At 35.7% G+C, this 26,140-nt stretch overlaps 1 protein-coding gene across 19 annotated transcripts in view; it reads right to left on the bottom strand.

Annotated features, from left to right (window-relative positions):
- Window positions 1–540: 540 nt before the first annotated feature.
- The window catches only part of SCEL (sciellin), a 296,272-nt gene continuing 270,672 nt past the window's right edge, over window positions 541–26,140 (bottom strand). For all 19 annotated transcript variants that reach the window (XM_041730844.1, XM_041730842.1, XM_041730845.1 and 16 more), the window contains 7 exons: window positions 18,318–18,380; window positions 12,052–12,144; window positions 11,285–11,356; window positions 8,930–9,004; window positions 5,392–5,500; window positions 3,032–3,134; window positions 541–1,611 (listed from right to left, as the gene is read on the bottom strand). In XM_041730844.1, the coding sequence (XP_041586778.1) occupies window positions 1,595–1,611; window positions 3,032–3,134; window positions 5,392–5,500; window positions 8,930–9,004; window positions 11,285–11,356; window positions 12,052–12,144; window positions 18,318–18,380 (532 nt within the window). In that variant the 3' untranslated portion in view covers window positions 541–1,594. The remainder of the gene's footprint in view (window positions 1,612–3,031; window positions 3,135–5,391; window positions 5,501–8,929; window positions 9,005–11,284; window positions 11,357–12,051; window positions 12,145–18,317; window positions 18,381–26,140) is intronic.

Genomic DNA, 26,140 nt, shown 5'->3' on the forward strand with positions numbered 1-26,140 from the left:
CTTCTCCCTTCCCTTCTATTCCCTTCCACTATTATTTATATTCCCCAAGTGAATGAGAACATAACACTGTTTGTCCTTCTCCGATTGACTTAGTTCACTCAGCATAATACCCTCCAGTTCCATCCACGTTGAAGCAAATGGTGGGTATTTGTCGTTTCTAATGGCTGAGTAATATTCCATTGTCTACATAAACCACATCTTCTTTATCCATTCATCTTTCGATGGACACCGAGGCTCCTTCCACAGTTTGGCTATTGTGAACATTGCTGCTATAAACATTGGGGTGCAGGTGTCCCGGCGTTTCATTGCATCTGAATATTTGGGGTAAATCCCAAACAGTGCAATTGCTGGGTCGTAGGGCAGGTCTATTTTTAACTCTTTGAGGAACCTCCACACAGTTTTCCAGAGTGGCTGCACCAGTTCACATTCCCACCAACAGTGTAAGAGGGTTCCCTTTTCTCCGCATCCTCTCCAACATTTGTGGTTTCCTGCCTTGTTAATTTTCCCCATTCTCACTGGTGGGAGGTGGTATCTCATTGTGGTTTTGATTTGTATTTCCCTGATGGCAAGTGATGCAGAGCATTTTCTCATGAAGCAACCCACTCTTGATTTCAGCTCAGGTCATGATCTCAGGGTCTTGAGATCAAACCCTGTGTTGGGATCTGTGCAGTCTGTGAAGCCTGCTTATGATTCCCTCTCTCCCTTCCCCCTTCCCCCTCCACTAGCACACACACATGTGTTTCTCTCTCTCTCAAAAATAATAATAATAATAACAATAATAATAAAAATAAAATAAAAGCTCAATGTCAGTGAATGATATTTATAGAAATTCCACAAAAAGATTCTATGTAACTGGTAGTTCATTTTATTTTTATTTATAAGCTGTCTGTGACCATAAAGTGCTATGTAATATGAGTAGATGCAACAAGCAAAAGCATATGTCTTTATAATCCACAACCATTATTTCTCAGAGATTATGCATATACTTGGATTTTGAAATGCATGCAAAGAAAATTTAGCAATTTTAATATGTAAACTACACAAGTCATGTGATTTTACCCATTACCCATAAATCCATGTTTTTGTTTTTAAAACATTCTATAAAAATTACAACTGTGGTAAATTGAAAGATAACTTCAACATTTCTTTTATACACAAAAGAAACATATCTTGCTTTTTTTTGGCAGTTTGTCAGGGTGTCAATAATGTCTGTAAATACAAATCCTTACAGAAACAAAGATGAGAAGAAAGGAAACTTGTCTATAATGGCAAATACGATGCACAGCCCATATAAAGAACAGAGATGGAACTAGATAAGGTTGACATAGCTCACTGCCATCAGAAGCATAATTCCTTTGACATTGGTGACTGGAACCACTTGAATTTTTCATAGCTAAATCTAGCCAGATACCAGATGGTTTCCTTTATGTATATGACCTTATTTAAGGCAATTAGATTACTTATGCAATAGTAGAATTGTTAATTCTATATAAGAGTCAATCTTCAGTGTAAAAGCTTTTCTAGATTACATATTCTTAAAATAAAATTTTAATTTCCTAATGAATGCTTTTATCTTGATTTCCATGTGCCAGAATTATTGAATCCACTTTGCTGAAAATTTTAAAGAAAATAAAAGTTAGAAATACAACTTCAATACAAACATAAGCCTGTAATTAAACATTTTTAAATAACTATTCATCAATGGGGTAGTTATGGGTTAAGCATTTTATTTTTCCTTTCTACTGCATTCATTACTATGGCTTTTGGTCATACACCATAAATACAAAGTACCAAGGCCTGATACTTTTATTTATGAGATGCCTGAGAGTCATGTCTTCACAATGATGTGTATTATAAAAAATGCAATGCCTAGGGAGTGCACATAGACAGGGAGGAAGACATAAAAACTTCTGAGTCTTTTGGTAATCATATCTCCTAGGCCATTCCATGGATTTCTAGAAGACTGAAAGTTTTAAAGTTGCCACCATGCATATCCAGGCCTTTGATATAATACTGGATCATGATAAGCCTGCTAAGTTAGAAAGAAAATGAAATATGGGAACTGGCTGAAGCAAGCAGAAAATGAAAAGTAAATACAATTGGGTTTGTTCCTTGTAATTGATACTGCAGCCCGATGGAACGTGTGTTTCTGAGTATTTCTCAGATCATTTTCCAGATGTGGCCTCCCAGTACTCCATTAATATCACATATTGGTCATTAAATTCCACATTTTGGATCCCATGTAAGAATCACACATGCTCCTCTTTTATTCACTACGCCAATAAGGTGTCAGGAAACTTGTCCTCACATAATGCTGTTGACCACCTATCAATAGTATCTCGGTTATTCTGTCTACTTACCATTGAATTAAAAATAAAATGCTGATACTGGCTATTAAAAACTAATCAAGTTTGATAAGATTTTATGTTGCTTAGTATACATTGTGCATAACTTTTAGATCAACTTTTAAAGTATTCACAGTTTAAAGGAAAGGAGTTAAAAACACAAGTCCTTAGTGTTTTCTTCTTATATCATTTATACCACTCAAGAGCCCATATTAAATTCATAAAAATACTTAGATGCTATATTTAATATAGAATTATATAGAACTAGCTCTAAGCTTTTCATTTAAAAATAACATTAAAAAGTATTTAGTGTAATAACCAAATTAGGTACAAAAGTATATTTCAATACAAATACAAAATTTCATTCACAGAAATGGGCTTCAAACAATTATTTGAGCAAAGAAGATCTTTATTTTTGTTTGGAAAAAATAAAAAATGTTCCAAAATAAATGACCTCTTTACTTAGTTGTATTATGCCTGGTCTGATATCAGGAGATAATAATACATGGTGACTGTTTTTATGCCATAAAATCCTATCATAGTATAAACTACCTTCAGCTGAAATCTTAACTAAATATAATTAATAAACTATTTTTACTTTATTGAAATCCCTCATTTCAACAATATTAAGTGCTCATTAATATTATTAGTAAAAGTGATGATTGTTTAAAGTGTGTAACACTTACCCATAACTTTAGAGTAGCAAGGTTCACAGTGTATTGTCTGTCTGTAAATCCAAATACTGTCACCTGCTTGCAGGTTTTCCAAAGGCCGTTTGCATATTTCACACTAAAGAAAAAAACAATACATGAAGTTTACACACATTATATATGAAGTCTTTATTCTCAGTATATCAGGATAGAAAAGCCCTTTCAATTTACCCAGTACCATCCTCCATAACAACACTCAGATGAAAGAGAACCCTCAGGGAAAATGAGAATGTACCTGTCCAGGATCCTAATATTGAACTTTTCAAATAAATTCTCACATCTCTCTACTCTGAAAAATGTGTATTTCAGGGCATATATAGCACTGAAGCTTCTACTTAGTTAACAATAGAGTAAATATAAATTTTCAAAAATTGGTTATGCCAAAGATAAGATCACCACTCAATATCTCAAACAAAAGCACAGAGTATATTTATTTGCTTACTAAGGGAGAGTTATGCTGTCCAATAACAGTCTCACTAGACAAAACCAGACTTCTGTTTTTACAGAAGTTTTGTACTGTGTTGGTTATGGAGGCAGAAAAGGGTTGACCTGTGTTCTTTGGAAATAAGTTCACTGCCAAACAGCTGAATTTCAAGCATAAGACTGTCGTTGAGATGGCTTTCAGAGGTGAGTTCATGGAAGCAAATTGTCACTGATCAATTCGGTATGTTTAAACCAGTCCAGGTGGTTCTCCATAAGAAAGCTATAAGAGTAATACAGCTTCTCTGAGGAGTATGGGGACATTTTTATTCTCAGTAGTATTTTATAATTAAATTGAAAGTGGAAATAAATCTTCCAAAATACAATAAATGGAAATTGTTGTTTAACAAATGAAATAATTGGGAAAATTCTCTTATTTTAAGAAGTTTTCTATATGATAACTTTATTTTTTTAAAGAATTTATTTATTTATTTGAGAGACAGAGTGAGCAAGAGAAAAGAGAGCACAAGCCAGGGGCGGGGCAGAGGGAGAGGCAGGAGCAGACTCCCCCTGAGCAGGGAGCCTGATGTGGAACTCTATCCCAGGACCCTGGGATCATGACCTGAGCTGAAGGCAGACACTTAACCAACTGAGCCACCCCAGCACCCTGGATAATAATTTTAAATAAAGAGCTGTAGACTAACTTTTGTTTTATTGAGTAAATTTTCATAACTAAAAGGAAATCTCATTTTCTCTTAATTAAGTAATTATGCAATTTTCACATTTTATTTTAAATGGAATTCTCTATATTATGGCCTAAAATTGGATTTTTTTCTCAAAATGAGACATCATACATCTGATTGCTATGTGTCACTTTCTAAAGCTACCTGAAGGAGAAGCAATCACTTGTCCAAGTATTACAGGTACTTGATCACATTAGATAATGTTTATCAACCGCAGAAGGTCAGCACAGAAAGGACCCTTGGATTTATGCAAGTGATTCTTCAATTGGCTGCCCTTAGATCTATCTAAGGAGCTTTTAAAAATGCCAATGCCAAAAAAAAAAAATTAAAAAAAAATGCCAATGCCCAGGAGTCACTTTCAAGATTTTTTATTTAGTTGGGCCAGTCCTAAGCATTCTATTTTTCTCCTAATTGCCCTCAGATGATTATAATGTACAGCCAGAGTTGAGAACTACTTGTCTAGTCAGCTACCTCATTTCACAAATAAGGAAATGGAAACAAGCTAATTAGTTGATTTTCCAAAATGACCGCCAAAGTTAGTGGAAGTTAGAATTTGTACTCAGGCCCTCAGATTTCCTATTCAGTGCTCATCCAGTTACCCCAACAACTGTCATGTTGACCTACTCAATATTAGGGCGAGAAGTAAAAGAAATGATGTAGGACCAGAAATTGAGGAGTTCCACTATGTAAGCTTATTTTTATTATACCCAGCTACAATTATTTATAACTAATCATATTCTCAAAAGTTTCAGTAGTTTCAACTATCATTAAGCCTATCAGTCCAAATTTCATGCCTCATGTAAAAAGCTGCTAGCTTTCTTAACAACTTCTCTTTTTGGATTTCATTGTTTTTATGCAATGCATGATTTATTAAAATGTTGCAAAAACTTATAAAGAGAACAAGTGTTTATATTCTTACAGATTTAAATCTCTAGGGTAAGAGTAATAAATGTGTCAGTAATCAACTCTAAGCCTAAAGCCAAGATAGTAATTATAAACCTTTGAGGTTTAGGCTGCAGAACTCTGAGAAATATTTAAGTAATACATTATTAATATGGATGAGAGTGTTTCTGAAAGCTTTAACTTCATCTCCTGTATTTCATTAAATAATTATTTTTATTCCAGTCATTATGCAATTTTATATTTAGTTAACTGCAATAAACATATCCTTACCTTGAAGCAAGTGGAATGGCAGCAAATTTGTAATTCATCTAAAATCATTTTAGTTTCTGTACCCAAAGGTTTCCGGCAATAAGTACACATATCTCTTTCAATGACAGACCTACAGAGACATAGCAATTACAAATAAATTTGTCATCATGCAAGAGACAGATGTATTCCCCATAAAGTCATGTGGAAATGATATGTTAATTTTGTTGATACTTTAGGAAATTGTGTGAAAATCATGAAAAGTTTGGGATTTACTTATTCTAGTGATAGAATTGATTCTTTTAGTTACCTCAAAATACTATCAAAGAATTAATATGAAGGAAAGTCTCAGATTATTAATTCATTAGCAATGAAGAGTGCATCTGGTCAGGGTAAAGATGCTCATAGTTCCCTAATTGAACTAGGTCATGAGTACCCCTTGAAGCTAGAAGAGGGTTTTGAATTATTAATTTGCATATATCATAGAAAAATTATACTGTCAATCAGTATAAAATTTTAACTCTCAAAACATTCAATAGGACAAAAATACAAATCCATTCAAAAGCATTTTGGTAAATTCACAAATGATGGGTCTGTGGTACCCTAGACTCTAGGGTCTAGAGTCCCCAAAATGCTCCTCTATAACAAATCTCTTGGTATCATTTTAAGACTCAGAATACAGGGCTAGCTTTCATGACAAAATTTATGTTCTCCAACAAGATACAACCTCTCCACAAATTTGATGAGGAAAAGAGAGTTTTGTTATCTATTTTGGAATAATAACATTCAATGACAAATGAACCACAGATAAGATCAGCAAGTCCAAAAGACCTCAGGTCACACAGCATCTTATGAAATGCCAACAGCTCCGTGATTCTTTTCCTTTGGGAAGGTACTAGGACTACCTTAAATAGCACCTTGCAAAGCTTACTAGTTTCAGGGCGTTAGCAGACAGGCCTGAAATTTCCACAGTAGGGTACACAAGTGTAAAATAAAAATAATCAATACTTATATAGTGCTAATATGCTTCCTACAGGCAGTGTGTTTTCCATGCATTTAGCTTGCATAAATTCATTTACTTTTCAAAATATGTCTGAGAAGCAGGTCCTGTTATTTTCACATCATTTCACAGAAGAAGAAACTGAGGCATGGAAGGGCAAGAAATTTGCTTCTGTCATGCGGCCAGTTGAGTGGCAGCAGGATATCAACAAAGGTAATGTGGCCCTAGAGTCCTGTGCTGCCTCAAGGCCTGCCCATGAAGACCACTAGGCTCATCATATGAAAGTGAACTAGTCGTGCCCAGAGCCTTGATCCTATGATCAAGCCCAGGACTAGAAGCAGAGAGGAGGCAAAATGAATGAAAGGAGGAGGTAGGAGAGGAGATTTAAGAAGATGAAACTTGTCTGATTTTATAATTTCAGTTATTCTAGTCCTTATATAGATCAATAAATAGTTTCCTCTTTCAATTATCTCTAAAGGTCCTTCCTTATATATTCCTGGCCAATAGTTTCTTTTTTTTTATTTTTTAAAAGAATAGTTTCTTATGGATAATTTGTATATATACATACGTAGGTGCCCACACACTTAAATTTTCTATGTAAGACCGTGAGCACTTCAAGAGTACAAAGCAGGCACTCTCTATTCTACTTCCATTCCAGAGGCACTGAGGGAGGAGCTGGGAATACAAAGAGTGAGACAGTCTCCTTGCCATGAGGGTAGCCAAGTGTATGATTTGATGATCACAGCTTATTACAGATACATGGAGAGAATTAGGAGAGCATGGCCAATGAAGCAACTATTCCCTGGGGTGGAGTCAAGAAGGCCTTGTTGGAAAAAGTGCCACATGAGTGAAAGCTTGCGGACAGAGGGGCTCAGTGAGGTGCAGAGGAGCATGGTAGAGGAATTCTAAGCAGAGCAAACAGAATGTACCAAAGAGGGTATCTGGAGTGATTAAACATCAGTCAATATTCAGCAGGAACAAATTGTAAAGGCCCATAAATAATTGTGCAGAGGAATTAGTCTTTATCCTGGTAAAGTGGGAACCACTTTACATGGGATTGAAATGCTTAGATAAGACCTCTGGGGACGTAGCTTATTTCACATATTAATCAACAAGAAAAGCTGCTTGGCAGACTGGTCCTACAGACGATTGACTTTTGCTCTGATGACTAAGAAAAAGTTCAAGAGCCACTTTAGTAACAGAATTGAAATTCTTCATATTAAGAGCAATACTTATGTGAAGAATGTTTTTCCTTCCTTAAGTTAACAGTAACAATATGAGCCCAGGGAAAGCTTTGATGTTGGTGTTGTCCTTATTAAGATCACACTGTTAATGAAAGACCTTTTTCAAAGGATTATGGGGGGAAAAAAAGCTGCCTTTTTTGTTAGTTTGTTTTTAGTTACCTAGACAGTATTTGTAGTTCTAATGCTTGTGTAAATGACTTTATTCCTCAAAGAAGTGTGACATAAAGGCAAGACACTCAGAGGATCACTGGTACTACAAGATCTTATAAAAGTCACAGAAAGAGGATATAATTTTGATGCCTGGCCCATCCATGTTTTTTCTTAGCAAATAGAGCATTAGCTTATTTTTTTTCCAAAAACATTTACTGAGTATCTGTTAGGTGTAAAACACAGCATTACAAGCTGAAGCTGTGCTTAAAAATAAGATAGGCCCTTACCCTCAAGAAGTCATATTTCCAGCCTCTGCTATAAAGAAACACCATCAATAGAATGTTGTGCATTTGCATTACAGTTGGCTTTCAGTGGTTGGGTTGAAATGCTAATTACTTTCATTTTGTCCACTGGAAATCTGCAGGATGTATTCTCATGAGCATCACCTATGTGCCCCACTGAACATTAAATGGTAAAGAAGGATCACCAACAGCAAAAGCCTGGTGTTAGTTTACCAGAATTAACTTGATATGCATTGTAACCCCTGTCTTGAGAACTGAGTATGGGCCCAGGGTGGGTCATAGCAGCATATCCATGCAGCTGTTTGCAAGGTGAGCTGGCTCTGGAAAACCACAAGGTGGGAGGGTTGCGGGCACAGTCAAATGATGCAGAGAAGCCTAGACACTAAAAATGTGACATTAATAGTGACTCCTGGGAATCAGCAGAGGGGCTGATCTGGTAGGCAGCTGTATGGCATGGAAAGTTCTAGTGGCATGGAAAGTACATCAAGTATATCAAAATTAAAGAGCAGCAACATCCCAGAAGCCAAAGAATGAATTCCTGGATGCAGAGATTGTTGTATGTTGCTCCATTCATACACATGTGTAACAATCACCATCAAGAGTGCCATCTCTAAGAACAATGGACAAGAATCACATCTTTCAATATTATATATACAATTAAATATATCTAATGTGAATATAAAATATATATTATATATAAATGTATATATGCATACATGTATATACTTATACAATAAAATATATAAAATATACATTATATATAAAAGTGCATATATTACACATATATGTATATATGTACATATAGTTTAAGTGTGTGTATATATATATATATATACTTTCAAGTGTGGAAATATAGACAAACTCACCTATCTGAAGTCGAATAAACAGTTTGTATGTATTTTCCAGAGATATTCTCCTGATATCCATCCTTCAATGATTTACTAGAAACAAACATAAATGGACATATAAGAATTGGACAATTTCCATCTTGTTGTACACACTCACATGCATGTGACGAAGCACACACACAACTCCTCATGCAGTCTTATTATTTTTTTCTGTGATGTTACAAACCAGGACCATGTATTAACATCCTTTTCTTTTTTTTTAAGATGGAGAAGAGCTAATACATAAGCCATCTCCAAGATGACCGAAGTTGACATATGTCCTGAAGTAAATAGAGAATAGGACAAGGAGCACAGGAACACACATGAACCATCATTTCTTGTGAAATTTATGCTCTTCCCTTCCTCAATCATTTACTAAAAGAAAGCCACATGTAATCTAAAGAGAAAAGGAAATACACTAAGCATGAGCCAGTGTAAGCGCCTATAAGTATCACCATTCAGGTAGAAAAGCAGGGATTCTTGAGCTTTTAGAGAAAACTATAGAAATGCTTATTTTTACTTGAACACATCCAAGAAAGAATAGTCTAGAATGAAAGAAAAAGAGAGTACTTTTAAGTCCTATTTGCTTCATTTTTCAGACTGCCCCAATTTGTAAATGTCAGTCTTTCCCCCCAAGTGGAGTGAAATCTGCAATGCACTAGCCAGCTGGCAACTCATAATTGCTTCCCAAGTACTTATGTTTTCTGGGAGTATATTAGGGCTGGAAGCAACACATTCCTATTATTTCATACAGTTAGTGGTAATCCTACAACCTTCACCTAAAATATTTAAATAAGAAACCTTTCTCTCCCTCCAAACTGCCAACAGGCAGACTGTTGCCAGAAATAGAATCTATTTGGAACATACAAACCAAAATGATAAGTAAGAGTTTGCACATATTTGTACATAATACGTGTATTATTACTCCCATTTTATTGATGAGGAAACTGAGATTTGTAGAGATTAAGTAGCTTTTGCCAAGACCACATGGTTAGCAAATGATACAGATTCAATCCTGAATCTGATGCTAGGACCTCTTACACTATACTGCAACATCAGTGTACAGTTTAGGGAGAATTAGATTCAGCAGAAAAATCAAACTTGAAGCTGTGTTTTATGAGGAAAATTATGTGTGGTTTTGAGAAACATCCTCTGGAAAATTGTCCACCTTCTGACATACAATGAAGCTCCTAGAGTCCTTTCAGGGACCCCTCTCTAGAAATGCTCTCCTTTCTTTGAAATGAGTTCTGGTTAACACATACATCACATTGATCACATTTGGAATACCCTTCAATATATTACCCCACAGGCTAATTCTTGTTTTTGTACTCCCTGAAATTGAATGGGGTGTGAATTAATGACCTTGATTGACATTTTCCTCAACATCCATCGAGTGATGGATATGTGTAGATATTGGGGCATATTAATTCTCTGTAATTTGGGCCAGAGTGTATCTACTAAAGGTAATACCCCTTATTTCAGATTAGAGGCAAGCAATAGTAGATAGAACCAGAGTAGTATATAGAACTATTTAATTAAAGTGGGACTTGAAATTAGCATAGGAATATTTTTTTAATAGATTTATTTTTAATTGGTGTTCAATTTACCAACAATTTTGCATTGTGTGATTTTATAAAGCTTGCTATAAACATATAGTTACATATGATAATGTGAGAACTTACAAATGGTTATCCCACTATGCATACACTTGTTATATTCAAGTATTTGGTTCATCCAACGACTATTTATGACTATTTGCCAGCTACTTAATATTGGAAACATAAAGAATTATATACCTAGAACTCAATATATTCCTAAGTGGTCTTCTTTTTTATAATTTCTTTTTTTTTTAAATTTTTATTTATTTATGATAGTCACATAGAGAGAGAGAGGCAGAGACACAGGCAGAGGGAGAAGCAGGCTCCATACACCGGGAGCCCGACGTGGGATTTGATCCTGGGTCTCCAGGATCGCGCCCTCGGCCAAAGGCAGGCGCCAAACCGCTGCGCCACCGAGGGATCCCTATAATTTCTTTTTTTAAAATATTTTATTTATTTATTCATGAGAGACAGAGAGAGAGGCAGAGACATGGGCAGAGAGAGAAGCAGGCTCCCCATGGGGAGCCAACTGGGGGACTCAATCCCAGGACGCCAGGATCATAACCTGAGCCGAAGACAGACACTCAACCACTGAGATACCCAGGCGTCCCTCCTAAGTGGTCTTCTATTTGAAAAGAGCAAGCTTACTCCAAAATAATAGGATCTCTTCTTACATACAGATTTTTTTCAAAATTAGAATAAATGTAGCAAAATATTTTAAATAAATGCCCAGTACCTGTTCTCCACATATGTCCTTGTATACACAAAGGTATCCTTTGGTCCTGCATGCCTGGTTTCAGCATTGAAGCTGCAATACAAGCATTTACTCAAGGTTTAAAGTTTATTTACAAGAATAATGAAAACAATAAGGCTATTATCTAATTTAATGTAAAAAATAGTGCTTAGATTTTTTTTAAAAATTGTAACTTTTGAAATGTAATTGTTAAAAGGGTATTAATCCACTTCTGCAAAACTTCTTAATAACTCCTATTTTGTTCTTAGCTTCCACTGTCTTGGTCTACTTCCAGAATACTGCTATGAAAATTGGTCACTCAGAAAATCTGTCATAGAGCATATCGATTATTGGGAATATTTGTATAATACATTTTACTGTTTGTTTCCCAGGCATCTCATTTGTATTTTCAAACCATAACATTCCCTGCAAACCTCAAAAAGTTTACCTTAATGAGCTAACAAGATAACATCTAATTTAATGAAACTTTAAATCTACTTAAAGAATATCAACATAAATGTCACAAACAGGCTTTTTAAAAAATGTAGAATTTTCAGAGAAAAATCACACTTACACTTTACTATCCAGATATCAAAACTTACCAATGACTAAGTTGCTAACTTAATGCCTTTGTGTGAAGCTGTTTCATATAGCCACTGATAAAATGATAAAGTATGCATTTCAAACAAGGGATCAGATCATATATAAGATGATTTTTAAAAACAGAAGGAGAAGAGTCCTGTCATTTGGTTTACAATTGGCTACAGCACCTGAGATTCTTCCTGGCTTCATAAGAATGGGCAGGAGTTCTAGTAAGCTGGTTATTTAAAGCATCAGTGGATCCAACGACTTGGCCATCTACCCTGGGAAAGCAAACACAAATATCTGGCATTTCTAAGGTCATTTAGAAGTTTATTGTTTTGTGAAAATTTTGTTCAATTAACATTTTTAACATATAGTAAACCTCTTTATATTGGTCTGGTTTCTGTGCAGATACTCAAATAGAATACATGTACTATTTTACTCCTCCACAGCAACCACTGTTTTACCTTTAAGAATAATCTACAGGCATGTGTCATATTATCTAACACTAGGATATAATACATTTTCACTGAAAGCAAAAACCATCTGAAATTGGTTCCGGTAACACTGTCAAACCAGCAGCGCCACTGCAGAAAGCTTCTCATGCACAGTTTATCTTGAGAGTTTATCAATTTGATGAACATTATCCAGGGATTGCTTTTAGAAATTCCAGTTTCCATGTTGTTTTTAATGGAAAGCAATATTTTGAAGATTACAGAACCCTGACCTAGATTTCTGCTAATTAAAAAATACCACTACACTTAACAAAGTGTAGGCATATTTTCTTTTTCCTCTGGAACAGAGGAAAACTTTAATGAAGTAATAGTAAAAATTATAGCCACTTTTCTCCCTCCACGTTAGTAAACTCTGATATAGAAGAAATGTGAAAACCAAGAGGACAGTTTAGATCTTAATCAAGCCTTATCATTTCTAAACACACTGTTCCTTCTATTTCAATAGCTCTTAAAGAGGAGGAAAATATTTGTTCACATATTATCTCTGGCATACCGAAAAATCATCTTCTAGTTTTAAGACAGATGTTTCATAAAACATACAGCTATATTAAAATGATACTAAGTAACGAGAAAGTAGAATTAACGTCAGAAGATTTTCTAACCTGATTATTAGAATATGTCATTCCAGGAATAAAAAAAATAACTAGCAATTGTTTGGAAAATACTCAAATCATATAATATATAATACAAAACCCAATTTTAAGAAATAAACAGCTTCAAAGAACAAAAGTTGTGAGTTTGAAATGTGTTTGCACCGTCCTTAGCAGTATAAAAATCAAATATCACCAGTTAGCAAAGTCTTCAAATAGGAAAAGGAAATTGCAAACACTACTGTTTTTCTAAAAAGATTTTATTTATTTATTTGAGAGAGAGAAAGAGAAAGCATGAGCAGGAGTAGAGGCAGAGGGAGAAGCAGACTCCCCACTGAGTGGGGAGCCAGACATGGGGTTTGATCCAGGGACTCCAGAATCATGACTTGAGCTGCAGGCAGATGCTTAACCCACTGAGCCACCCAGGTGCCCCACAAACAGGACTGTCAAGGACTGAATTGTCTCTCTCCAAACAAAATTCATATGTTGAAACCCTAACCCTCAATGTGATTTGGAGACAGAGCCTATAAGAAGGTAAAAAAGGTTAAGTGAGGTCATGGGTGGGGCCATAGGACTTGTGTTCTTTAAAGAAGGGGAAGTGACATGAAAGATCTCTGTGTGTTTGTGCACATAGAGAGGAGAGGCCATTCAAGGCCACAGTGAGAAAGTGGCCATCTGCAAACTAAGGAGAAAGGCCTTGGGAGAAGCCAAGACTGAGAACAACTTTGATCTGGACTTCTAGCTTCCAGAGTTGTGAGAAAAGAAATTTCTTTTGTTTAAGCCCCCTGGTCTGTGGTATTTTATTATGGCAACCCAGACAGAGTAATAATACAAGTAGCATTCCTAGTTGTGTTTATAATGAGATTAATGACTTTGCCTTCATGAAGATTTAATTTTTATAACTGTGAATAAAAACCAAATATTACTAAACAAATTTGAAATATGGAACAATAAACTATTTGATTGATTTTGCTCCATCCAGGAGGTTTGGAAGATGAGAAATTAAAAAAAAATAAAAATAACTTTTATTTTAGAGTAGTTTTAAATGTATGGAAAAATTGCAAAGAGTGTGGAAAATTTGTGTCTACCCTTCACCCAACTTCTCCTAATACTAATATCTTACATAACCATGGTATGTTTTTCGAAACTAAAGAATCAACATTGGTACAGTACTATTAACTAAACTACAGACTTCATTTGTATTTTATCAGTTTTTCCACTGATGTCCTTTCTCCATTCCAGAATCTGAACCAGTACATATCTTCCACATAATCATCATGTCTTTTTAGTCTCCTAGGGTCTGTGATAGTTTACTAAGTCTTTCTTTGCTCTTCATGAGATGGTGATAGATGTTACACAGGAAATTCTATCTTGATGCCAATAAGTGGTAAAGATTTTTTTTATTATTATTTAGAACCATAGAAATAGTTAGAAAATACTTTGACCACCAGTGAAATAACCTGCAGTGTTTTTTTTATAATGCTACTGGGTCCCATATCCAGATATTCTGGTTTAATTAGCTTGAATTATAGCTTGGGCACTGGGATTCCTTTAAGCCTCTCCAGTTAAGTCTCATATGCAAATTAAGGTTACAAACCATCACCTTAGAGGTTGGGCAGCCCAACTTTTTACCCAAGAGAGCACTGGTTCTCAGAGTGTGATCCCTGGGTCAGCAGGTGGTTGTAACATACACTAAAGTTTAGGAACTCTGCAATCAAGGAAACTCTGCCCAAGTATTCCTCTCATATACCTTAAGTAATCCTTATAAAGGATAACTCATGATTCACAATGTTTGTTGTTTAACAGTTTTATGGTTAAGAAGTTACTCTTCAGGGGCACCTGGGTAGCTCAGTGGTTGAGCGTCTGCCTTTAGCTCGGGTTGTGATCCTGGGGTCCTGGCATCAAGTCCTGCATCAGGCTCCCCACAGGAAGCCTGCTTCTCCCTCTGCCTGTGTCTCTCTCTCTGTATATCTCTCATGAATAAATAAATAAAACCTTTGAAAAAACAATAACAAAAAAACAACACAATAAAAAAGGAAGTTATTCTTCATCGAAACAAATTGTTGAATTATAACTTCCAATTAATGGTCATAGTTTTGTTTCTTACTAAATAACAACTCTACGAAATATAAATTCAAACACTGTGTAGGATCTTATAAAATTTCTAATGAAATTACTCTTGAGGAAATATTTCCTGCAGTGGAAATTCACCTTGAAAATTTACCTATCTGGAACCATCATACATCACCAGTGAGAGTATAAAATGGTACAGCTGCTCTAAAAACAGTCTGGTGGTTCCTTAGATGGTTAAACATAGAGTTACTACACAATCCAGCATTTCCAGTCCTAGGTGTATACCCAAGAGAAATGAAAATATATCCCACACAAAATCTTATATATACCGCATTTTCCTAATAGTTAAATACAATCCAAAAGTCAAAAACAGTTCAAATACCCATCAATTGATGAATAAACAAAATGCTGTTTAGCCATACAACAGAATAAATACCATTTGGGAATAAAAAGAAATAAAATACTGATATGCACTGTAATACAGATGAATCATAAAAATATTATGCAAATTGAAAGAAACCACTCATAAAGGAGCACATAGTGTACGATTCCATTTATATGAAATGTTCAGAATAGGCAATTCATAGAGACAGAAAAGTAGATTAGCAGTCGCCTAGGGCTGAGGGGTTGGGGAGAAAATGTGTGACCGCCAATGGAATGGGGTTTCTTTCTGAGGTGATAAATATATTCTAAAATGGGTTGTGGTGATGGTTGCACAATTCCATGAATATACTGATCAGAAACATATATTTATTTGGACATTCTATTACTATACAAAGGGAATGCATTCATAAAATGAATCAAGTCTCAGTTTAGTAGATTGGCCCAGGACTCTTATTTAGATTTCCATTGTCTTACTAATTTACCCTGAACAACCTGACATTTAACACCATAAAACAGTTTCAGCTGATAAACATCGATACCATTGCAAACTTTATGAATCTCTTTTGCATTAAGAATAAAATCATATTAAGAGCCCACTATTTTGTGTTATATGTGTTAGTGTTTACCTCTATAAAATGTCTTGAACTCTTGTAAGAAATTTCAAATTTTAAATATATTTTTTAAAAAGTACTCTACTGTATGGGACGCCTGGGTAGCTCAGTGGTTAAGCGTCTGCCTTCCGCTCAGAGCGTGATCCTGGAGTCCCGGAATCGAGTCCCATATCGGGCTCCCTGCACAGAGCCTGCTTCTCTCTCTGCCTATGTCTTTGCCTCTCTCTGTGTGTGTCTCTAATGAATAAATAAATAAAATCTTTAAAAAGAAGTATGCTACTGTAAAAAAATAAAAGAGGACTTGCTGCCAGAACACTTGGGTTCATTCATCTCTGATTTACTAACCTTCCACACTTAGTCAAGTCTCTTACTTTCTGTGAGTTTTCTCGATTTTCTGTTAAATATTTACCCAGTCACCCATTTTGACAGTCCTTTTTGCAGCTAGAATACATGGGCACAAAAGTTGGGTCCAGAGACTTCTTTTTTCTACTCTTTTCCAGGTGAAAATTTTTATTACAGTTGTTGTCAGTGCCAGGGTGGTGGTTACATTTTCCATTTAATGTTTCAATGGCAGAACCTATGATTTCTCATACATAGGCAGGACTGTGATAGGACTGAAGGAGAATGATCAATAAATGGTCTTGTAGTGGTGGTGATTAAGGCCTCTAGATGTAGTAACCAAATGGGATGATTCCTGTCTCCCAGGGGAGAGAGTGGGTGCATCCGTGAAAGTTTATGTCATAGTTGGATTATCTGAGGCAGGAGACACAGATGAATTTGCAGAAAGGGAAAGGAGACTGTGTGCACTTTATCGTCAACCATGGTGTTTTCCATTTACACACTATTTTCTTTTTTTTTTTACACACTATTTTCAATGCAGATGGCCACACCCACACTGCTTAGCATTAGGAAGCCAGAAAGATCATGGGGAGTTGGAGTAAACTCAAGGTATGAAGAGCCAGAAACTGGAAGGCAGCAAAGAATCTCGGTTATAGAAAATAAAGAAGCCAACAGGCAGAAGGAAGAGTGGGAGAAAAATAGGGAGGAGCCAATACTCAGGGAGTAGCTGAGTTACAATAATGACAAAGAACTAGGGTTAACGGTATCCAGGGATTCCTGATGGAATGTCGTCTGGCCAAGAGGGAGCAGCCTTCCAGCTATGCTGCCATTCCTGTTCCTGAATTTCGATAAAATTCCATTTCTTCATTATCTTTCCAATAAAAGCCACACTGAAATTGGAGCATCTGTCACATCATATTAAATGAGAAGTTCCTTAACCATATGTAATAATCATTTACTTGTAATTTTTTTACCTTGATCACATCCAGATAATACTTCAGTAAGACTGGTTAACTGTAAGCCCAGTCCTATTCCCGAAATAGTGGATGTTTTTCAAAGATAAATGGATCCTATTGAAAATTTTCCCTCCTTCATTTTATCAAAGGCTTTCATGTGATCACAAGAAGAGAAGGCAGAAGACAAGTTAGGGAATTGAGGGAACAGAAAGAAACTACCCATTAAATGTAAGAGTCTTTTGTAGACATTATGGGGAAAAAGTGATCCAGCTCTCTGCCTGCTTTTCCATTGCCCACACATAATATTGACAATATCATTTCTTTGCGTAACAAAATTTTTAATAGAAAAGACAACTGCACCTTATGAAGTTAAAAAAAAGAAACCTATTATTTTTGGGTCCCCCATATGTAGAGAGAGATTGCAAAACAGGGGAAAAAATGTTTAATTCTTTCTTAAAAGTCTATAACAACAATGAAGTATATAACTCTATCCCAACTTTCCTTGTAAAAGAAAATACAACAATTTTAATGCTGTTATACTCCATGGGGAAAAGAAATTTCAAAAGTAGGTCCTGTTTTGTAGTTGTGATGAATTTGTGCATTCTTTTAGTACTAGGTATCCAAGGAAGAGATTCCCAGAGTGCTTTCTGCACCACTGAAAAACTACTAAGCAACAATAAGTAAAAATAAATCTTCACAGCCCGAGTGCACAGCTTTAAATTTCCATGATGCCTTTCACACAAAGCTATTGAATAGAAGGTCCTCAGTCAGAATTCCAACAGAATTTGAATTTTGTTAATTTTTTCCATTTTTGTTAACTTTGCTCAACTCTTACGTACCCCATATATTGATTTTTGTATTTCAATAGTATTTATATCTAAATACCATAATACAATTCAACTTCTCAGTAAATCTTCTAAGATTATATAATTTAGGTAGGCTTAGATGGGATTGATAACAAAATAATAAATTATAATAAGTCTTACCTTTCATTTTTATTTTTAGGCACATTAGAATTTTTTTCAACTACATTTTTCAGGTCTTGGTCTCTATGGAAGAAAAAATATATATAATTAATATGTATACATATATATATGTATTATATGGGACATTGGAAATCTGACATTGATCTATTTGATCTATACAGCTCAAATATAAGAGCATGGATTATGTGTGAGAGAGAAATATAGAACTAATATTTGGAAATTTTAAGAAACTTGGTCTGAAAATAACCGATTTATAGTCCCACTTAATTAAAATTTAATGATTACTAACTTTGTGTCACAAAGTATTATGTATTTTCACATGGATTATCTCATTCAGATCTCACAAAATCCTGCAGGACAGCATCTGGGACTCAGGAAAGCTAAGTGAATTTTCCAAGGTCAATTAACTAATTTGTAAAAGAGTCAAGATTTGAGGCCAAGCCACCTGCCCATCTGAAATCAATTCTTGGATATTTAATTAGAGACTTCATTCCAGCTTTGTAGATCACAGAAACATGAAACCCAAAATTTGAATAAACAAGTCACAATGTGGAAGATAAATGGGACAAATAGATTCTTGAATTTTGAGCTGCAGTAATGATTTGATACACTTTTCATGATATACAGTGTCCTCTCATATGTTACTCATATATTATTTATTTATATATTTGGTTGTAACTCTAGTAGTTCTTGTTTTTTTCCACCATGAGTTTAGAAAAGCCTTTGTCATGAACTTGACTGACTGAATTTTGAGCTGCAATAATGATTTGATACACTTTCATGATATACAGTGTCCTCTCGTATGTTATTCATACATTATTTATTTATGTATTTGGTTGTAACTCTGGTGGTTCTTGTTTTTTTTCCCCATGAGTTGGAAAAGATTTTGTCATGAACTTGACTGACTAGGAGCCTTGGTTAGGAGTCAAAAACGATGAAGTCATCTCTTCCCCTATTTCTTTGGGCAAGTTAATCAAACTTTCTAATTTTTCTTTTGTAACCTGGGCTAATAATATCTAATTTCATAAGGTTGTGGTGAGAATGAATGAGCTAATATAAATTAAATCATGGCACAATGACCCCAGTTGTGGGTGAACTGAATAAGCATAAATAAATGAAGTTACTAGAAGTTCAATGGTGCAGCAGTAGGCACTATTGATTCCAGTATTTTGACAGGCTACCTTTTCATTCTTATTTCTGCTCTAATTTTTCTTTTTACCTTTGGCATTAGCTCTAGTTTTCATAAATCTCTCTTCTTATGATTGTGAATAGTAGGTTTAAATAAGGTTATTATACATGGAATCAAAGTACTGACTCTCACAAAATTAGTATTGATAAGTATGAAAAATTCTATAAAAAGTTCTTGTAGTGTAACAAGATTTAATACTCTTTTTATATAACCATCCAAACCAGATAAATCTGCAAATTAGCCAGCATTCCATAGCTACACTTAAACTTCACATTTAAAATACTAGTTGCATAATTTTGAAAATGTAGAAATTAGATTATTTTTTAATGTAAGTTACAGTAGGGAAAATATGCTTACTAATACATGTAAAAAGCAGAAGATTTCAGAAGTAGCTCAAAAGTGTCACAATCATTTGATTCTTCAGTCTGAATGATGTAAACTTCAGAACTGACTCCCTCAACATAACTGCTAGAACTATGTAAGGAAAGCTCCCAGATCACATCATTCAAATTAGAAATGGAGACAGAAGGCTTTTGCTGAACCCCTGATGGTCCTTTGCTAATTATTAGAGCTACCTTCTTGACCTCAGGGGCCACTGTACTATTTTAATAATCTGGCATTAAGTGATCCCCTTTTATCATTTTAAAATAATACTTCACTAAATACTTGGGTGTAATGAAATATAATTAAGAGATGTATTGTGATATTATATAGACCAGTTTTCTAGCAGTGCCAAACTAGGATGGTTGGCAGTGGTAAATAGTGAGAGATCACCAAAACATGTGTATCTTGGAGGAATTAGAATTTTGTCCCAGTAAATGAATTTTGTCCCAGTAAATGAATCTCCTTCCACTGCTAACCTAGGATGAGCTGAGTGCCATTTTTTAAGGACACAGGTGGTTTTCTTTTCTTTTTTTTTTTTTTTTTTTTTTGACACTGGTGGTTTTCGCTACAACTTGTGAGTAGAGTCCCATTACCATGGCCTTACATGGCCTTGAATACAGAAGCTGCTCCACACATATTTGTGAAATTAAATTTAAATTCTCTTTTTCTACTTCTCTAGGGGAAATTTTTAAGTACCTTACCTAGCTCTGGGAAAAGATATTAAAGGGGCCCTCACGAGGAAGACATTAGACCCTGAACCTTTAAAGTAGTCAGCTCTACCACATCTAGGTGCATATAGTGTGCACCATGACCTTCTAGAAAAAGATCACTAAAGGCGGTGATGGATATTTTATCTCCATTGGTGTCAGTCACCTGGAACCTACCTTACTTCACCTCTGAATTACATATTTTTTTTTACAGCTTTCAACTCTTGCTTTTTTTCCTTGTTTTGGGACATTGTTACAGGTCAAATTGTGTCCCCCCCAAAATCATATGTTGAAGTCCTAATGTTAATGGTCAAAATGTGACCTTATTTAGAGATAGGGTCTTCACACAAGTAGTCAAGTTCAAATGAGGTCATTGGTGTGGGCCCTAATCCAATTTGACTGGTATCTTTACAAGAAGAGGAAATTTGGACTAAGACACACATAGATGAAAGACAACATGAAGATATATGGGTGAAGGCAATCTTCTACAACCCAAGGAGAGAAACCTGGAGTAGATTCTTCTTAATCTTCAGAAGGAGCCAACCCTACAGATATCTTATTCTTGGACTTCTAGCCTCTAGAACTGTGAGAAAATAAATTCCTATTTTCAGTCAATCACTCTGTGGTACTTGTTATGGCAGTACTAGAAAACTAATAAAGATCTCCTTTTACCCTCACAACAAGATTACATTTAGTTTTTTGGTCTGATCCTGGACATCCTCACTTCTGCTGGTACTTTCTGTTCATTCCTGGCTGCTGCAGACACTGGATCTTTGCATATCCTCCTACCCCTACCCCAGGACCCAAGCCTTTTTGGATTCCAGCTATCATGAAGGAGAGCAGAAATGAGTTTGGACCTGAAGAATAAGAAGCCAGAATCTAACAAATTTACTAACTACAAATAGGTAACTCAAAATTGGAACCTATGCATGCCTTCAAAGAAGCATATTCTGAAAGTGATGTAATTATGAATCATCAAATAAGCCATATTATTAGTGGTTTCATAAAATTTTTGCTGTTTCTATTAAATAGCATCACATATCAAGTTTGATGGAGTGGATTATAAGATTTTATTCTGAATAATCTATACTAATATTTAAAGCAAAATGAAAAGTTCCAGACTATGAAAATCACAAAATTATTTGCTTTGGTTGTTTACCTTGATTGATGTCATCAGCTAGATCTGAAGATCCAATAAAAGAACTTCAGATTGCCCATAAACTTTCTAAGACAAAGTATATAAAAATAAATTTTCACTCTTTAATTAAGAACACATCTATTGCATGGTGTCTTTTACACTGTGGAGGAAAATGAAACACTGTGAGTCAAAGTGTGGCAAGTCGATTTTTATAGAAGCCCAGCTATGTGCAGAAGGGTGGGGCAAAAGCTTGATTCCATGGCAGTTGCAGTGAAAGGAAGACCTTATGACTAAATATTTATGAGAATTTGGAATTAGCTCCAAGTAAAGTCACCAGTTCTCTGTGGACACAGCAAGAAATGAACAAAAGAAATTTTATTAACCTTTGCAAATAAAAATGATTTTTTAAATGTAGATTTCAAAATTTGGGGGGAGGGGAAATGAGTCATCTGTTGTGTAGAGTCAGCACAAATTTTGAATGTTAGCATTTATCCTTGCTATAGTAGTGTAATTTATTTTCTCCTGTCCCATTAAGGCATATAACACTCCCTTACAGAGAAGATTAAGAAAAAAATAGGTATTACTATGTCTGCTATTATACAACTTTTCTCAAGATAAATTCTGCATGAGAGAAAGTTAACAGCTCACTCACCACTGCTCTTCTTCTTTCATGAGGGTGTGGGAGGTATTTATTAAAAGCTGCAATATGTTTCTCTCTCTACAGCTTACTTAAATTGCTTTTGTAGAGTATCAAACATATTTGCAAAAGTAAGAGCCTCCATATAAAAAATTTACTATGGCACTTCTTTTGTGCCAAGAACTAAATCTTAGGCATTAAGCTTTAGTTCAAAACTAATATTTGTCTCTCTGAAAGGACTCTAGAATACAGTGAGATAACATATAATTCTTCAGCTCTGTTGACATGGCAAAATGGGCCCAGATGTATACATCTTTATAGTTCTTTTCAATGAAAGAGTCTTAAATATTTTATATTAAAGAAATTAATTGATCTGTAGAGAAATTGGAGAATATAGGTATTTTAAATATAAGATGTAACCAATCATTTTAGTGGCTCTAATTCACCATGGTTGATTGAGATTATGTCATGAGCAAGAGATAGTCATTGGCTTAAACAAGCAGACCGATTGTAACATATCAGATTCCTTCAGTCTGGTTTCACTCATGGAGAGATCAAAATGTTGGAACTAGAAAGCAATAAGCTTTACATAGCTGGATGATAAAAGGTCTGTGATTAGTTGGGGATTTTAACCTTTAATTCACAAAGTATTTCTTAAGAACCTAATATGTTCCAGGCATTGTGCTTTGCACTGTAAATAAAGAATTGAATAAAAGAGACCCAATCCTTACCCTCAAAAATCTTATAGTTGGGGAGAGATGATTAAATAATAATTCCTGGGGATCCCTGGGTGGTTCAGTGGTTTAGTGCTTGCCTTTGGCCCAGGGCGTGATCCTGGAAACCTGGGATCGAGTCCTGTGTTGGGCTCCTTGCATGGAGTCTGCTTCTCCCTCTGCCTGTGTCTCTGCCTCTCTCTCTTTCTCTCTCTCTCTCTCTCTCTCTGTGTGTGTGTGTGTCTCATGAATAAATAATAATAATAATAATAATAATAATAATAATAATAATAATTCCCTCTAGAAGACAAATGCTATGGGACAGGAAGGTTAGAGAGTTTATCGAAAAGAAGCACTGACATGGATGGGGTGGGTCCAGGGGGCCTCTCAGAGCTAAGTAAGAGACACCTATTTTGAGACCTAAGGAATAAGTAGAAGTTATCAATGCAATACAGATGAAAGATGGGTGGAATTTGTTTGTGTGGGGAGCATGATGAGGGTAAGGGTTGGAAAGCCTTTGGAGGAAGGATAAAGTAGGCTTTGGAAACCAGGTTAGAGTATGGCCATTGTCCAATGGTGATGGGAAACCACTGGAAAATTTAATCAGAATGAGGTGATCAGATTTGTGTTTTAGGAAGATCACTCCACAGTGTGGCCAGTGGATTGAAGAGCAGAAGGCAGGACTGGCAGCAAAAGGACCATTTAGGAGACTGAACTGTAATCCGGTATGGTAGTATCAGGAAAGATGAAGTGTCTTAGTTCCTGAGATAGAAGGATCCAAAGTGACCTACTGATTATGTGAAGAATGAAGAACTGGAAGGTTCAAGATTATCACCCCCGCCCCACAGCTTTCTTTCTTGAGCAGAAATATGAGAAATCTGTATCAAGAAGTTAGGGAGAACTCCTTCTCTTGTTGGAATACTAAACCCTTGGGGCAGGGCAAGATGGTGGAGGAGTAGGGTTCCCAAGTCACCTGTCCCCACCAACTTACCTAGATAACTTTCAAATCATCCTGAAAACCTAAAAATTCGACCTGAGATTTAAAGAGAGAGCAGCTGGAATGCTACAGAGAGAAGAGTTTGCATTTCTAATAAGTACAACTCATTTTTAGCCACTCTGCACTGAGCAAAATGACTGGAAAGAAGAACTCACCACAAAAGAAAGAATCAGAAACAGTACTCTCTGCCACAGAATTACAGAATTTGGATTACAGTTCGATGTCAGAAAGCCAATTCAGAAGCACAATTATAAAGCTACTGGAAAAAAAAGCATAAAGGATTCAAGAGACTTCATGACTGCAGAATTTAGATCTAATCAGGCTGAAATTAAAATTCAATTAAATGAGATGCAATCCAAACTGGAGGTCCTAATATTGAGGGTCAATGAGGTAGAAGAAAGAGTGAGTGACATAGAAGACAAGTTGATGGCAAGGAAGGAAGCTGAGGAAAAAGAAGAAAAACAGTTAAAAGACCATGAGGAAAAGTTAAGGGAAATAAATGACAGCCTCAGAAGGAAAAATTTATGTTTAATGGGGGTTCCCAAGGGTGCTGAGAGGGACAGAGGACCAGAAAATATATTTGAACAAATCATAGCTGAGAACTTTCCTAATTTGGGGAGAAAAACAGGCATTCAGATGCAGGAGATAGAGAGGTCCCCCCCCTAAAATCAGTAAAAAACCGTTCAACGCCTCGACATTTAATAGTGAAACTTGCAAATTCCAAAGATGAAGAGAAGATCCTTAAAGCAGCATGAGACAAGAGATCCCTAAGTTATGTGGGGAGAAATATTAGATTAACAGCAGACCTCTCCAGAGAGACCTGGCAGGCCAGAAAGGGCTGGCAGGATATATTCAGGATCTTAAATGAGAAGAACATGCAGCCAAGAATACTCTATCCAGCAAGGCTCTCATTCAGAATAGAAGGAGAAACAAAGAGTTTCCAAGATAGGCAGAAACTGAAAGAATATGTGACCACCAAACCAGCTCTGCAAGAAATATTAAGGGGGACTCTGTAAAAGAAAGAGGACGCCCAAAGAAATAATCCACAAAAACAGGGACTGAATAGGTATTACAGTAACACTAAATTCATATCTTTCAATAGTAACTCAGTGTGAATGGGCTTAATGATCCCATCAAAAGAGGCAGGGTTTCAGACTGGATAAAAAAGCAAGACCCATCTATTTGCCATCTAAAAGAGACTCATTTTAGACCTAAGGACACCTACAGCCTGAAAATGAAAGGTTGGATAACCATTTACCATTCAAATGATTCGCAAAAGAAAGCAGGGGTAGCAATCCTCATATCAGATAAATTAAAGTTTATCCCAAAGACTGTAGTAAGAGAAGAAGAGGGACACTATATCATACTTAAAGGATCTACTCAACAAGAGGACCTAACAATCATGAATATTTATGCCCCTAATGTGGGAGCTGTCAAGTATATCAATCAATTAATAACCAAAGTTAAGACATACTTAGATAATAATACACTAATACTGGGAGACTTCAACACAGCACTTCCTGCAAATGACATATATTCTAAGTACAACATTTCCAAAGAAACAACAGCTTTTTTTTTTTTTTTTAAGGTTTCATGGGAGACACACAAAGAGAGAGAGAGGCAGAGACACAGGCAGTGGGAGAAGCAGGTTCCATGCAGGGAGCTCAACATGGGACTTGATCCTGGGTCTCCACTATCAGGCCCTGGGCTGAAGGCGGCACTAAACTGCTGAGCCACCCCGGCTGCCCAAAACAACAGCTTTAAATGATACATTGCACCAGATGCATTTCACAGATATTTACAGAACTTTATATCCAAATGCAACTGAATTTTCTTCTCAATTGCCCATGGAACTTTCTCCAGAATAGACCACATATTGGGTCACAAATCAGGTCTCAACCAATACCAAAAGATTGGGATTGTCCCCTGCATATTTTCAGACCATAATGCTTTGAAACTTGAACTCAATCACAAGAAGAAATTTGGAAGAAACCCAAACACATGGAGGTTAAAGAGCATCCTGCTAAAAGATGAAAGGGTCAACCAGGAAATTAGAGA

Source organism: Vulpes lagopus, chromosome 16 (assembly GCF_018345385.1).
Source record: "Vulpes lagopus strain Blue_001 chromosome 16, ASM1834538v1, whole genome shotgun sequence".
Taxonomy (NCBI): Eukaryota; Metazoa; Chordata; class Mammalia; order Carnivora; family Canidae; genus Vulpes; species Vulpes lagopus.